The sequence below is a fragment of the Etheostoma spectabile genome, chromosome 9, assembly GCF_008692095.1.
Source record: "Etheostoma spectabile isolate EspeVRDwgs_2016 chromosome 9, UIUC_Espe_1.0, whole genome shotgun sequence".
NCBI classification, from domain to species: Eukaryota; Metazoa; Chordata; class Actinopteri; order Perciformes; family Percidae; genus Etheostoma; species Etheostoma spectabile.
In genome coordinates, this window is record NC_045741.1 from 11709239 (window position 1) to 11710272 (window position 1034).

General features: G+C 36.3%; 1 protein-coding gene across 1 annotated transcript in view; it reads left to right on the forward strand.

Annotated features, from left to right (window-relative positions):
- Positions 1-1034, forward strand: part of col24a1 (collagen type XXIV alpha 1 chain) — a 92609-nt gene that overhangs the window by 44962 nt on the left and 46613 nt on the right. Inside the window, exons 16-17 of the mRNA XM_032525635.1 lie at positions 38-82; positions 511-564. Of these exons, the coding sequence (XP_032381526.1) occupies positions 38-82; positions 511-564 (99 nt within the window). The remainder of the gene's footprint in view (positions 1-37; positions 83-510; positions 565-1034) is intronic.

Sequence of the window (1034 nt, forward strand, 5' to 3'; positions counted from 1 at the left end):
CCCCCCTTTTTTCCATTCTGTCCTTTCCCTGTGGCAGGGCCCAGCAGGACGAGCCGGCCCGCCTGGATTGAAAGGTGATAAGGTGATCTAAATATTTATATTATTGCAGTGTATCTGTGTGTAATGTGTCAGTAGCCCAGCTTGCATAATACTACATATTACAAGTGATCCTGTTAACATTTGGATAATGCAGCCACTAAAACAAACTCAAATTCAATGTCAGGATGATAGACAGAGCACATTAATATTTATTTATTAATATTGATGATTATATTAATGTTGTTTCACAATTTCTATTGGTCCTTTACAATGTTGCCATTTGTTTTCATGCTATTCAAACTGATTTATGATAGCAGCTTGCCTTGAAAGTTTACAAGTGTTGAAAAATGTTCATATGTTATACAGTATGTACTTTATGTACAGGTACCTATCTCTCATCTATGGTCGTATTGTGATCACTGTGGCAGAGTAGTATTGTGTTATATCTTTGTATAATACTGTGAAATTTAGGGTGAAGTGGGACAAATGGGCGAACCAGGAGAGATGGGGTACCAAGGTGATAAGGTAAGGACGTCTCCAGTCACTCAAGCAAGATTTTAGGTAAAGCACGGATGCACACAATCTGAACATTACCTGCATGGATTTATTATGACTAGCAATTTGATTTCATTGAACATTTTATTCCCACGCTAATCAATTGTGACTTCATGAACTGTGAATTGTGGCGTAAAAATTCCAGCACAATACTCATCTTTTATATCACTTTATAATACTTGTCCAGTTCATTAATTTTTTGTTCTTGATTGTTTAAACATCCCAGAAGTGCTCTCTGTTTACCTCCTGCTAAGACAAGTTATTTGACAATAGCAAAATCAATAGAAGAACATTAGTCTTTGCTAAATTAGGAAAAGATGAGCCAAAATATTGTTTGAATAAATGCAGATGTTGATTCATTAATCACGTGAGGTCACCATATAATGCTTGTCCCATGTGAAAAATGGTTTGCACACACACACACACACACACACACACAC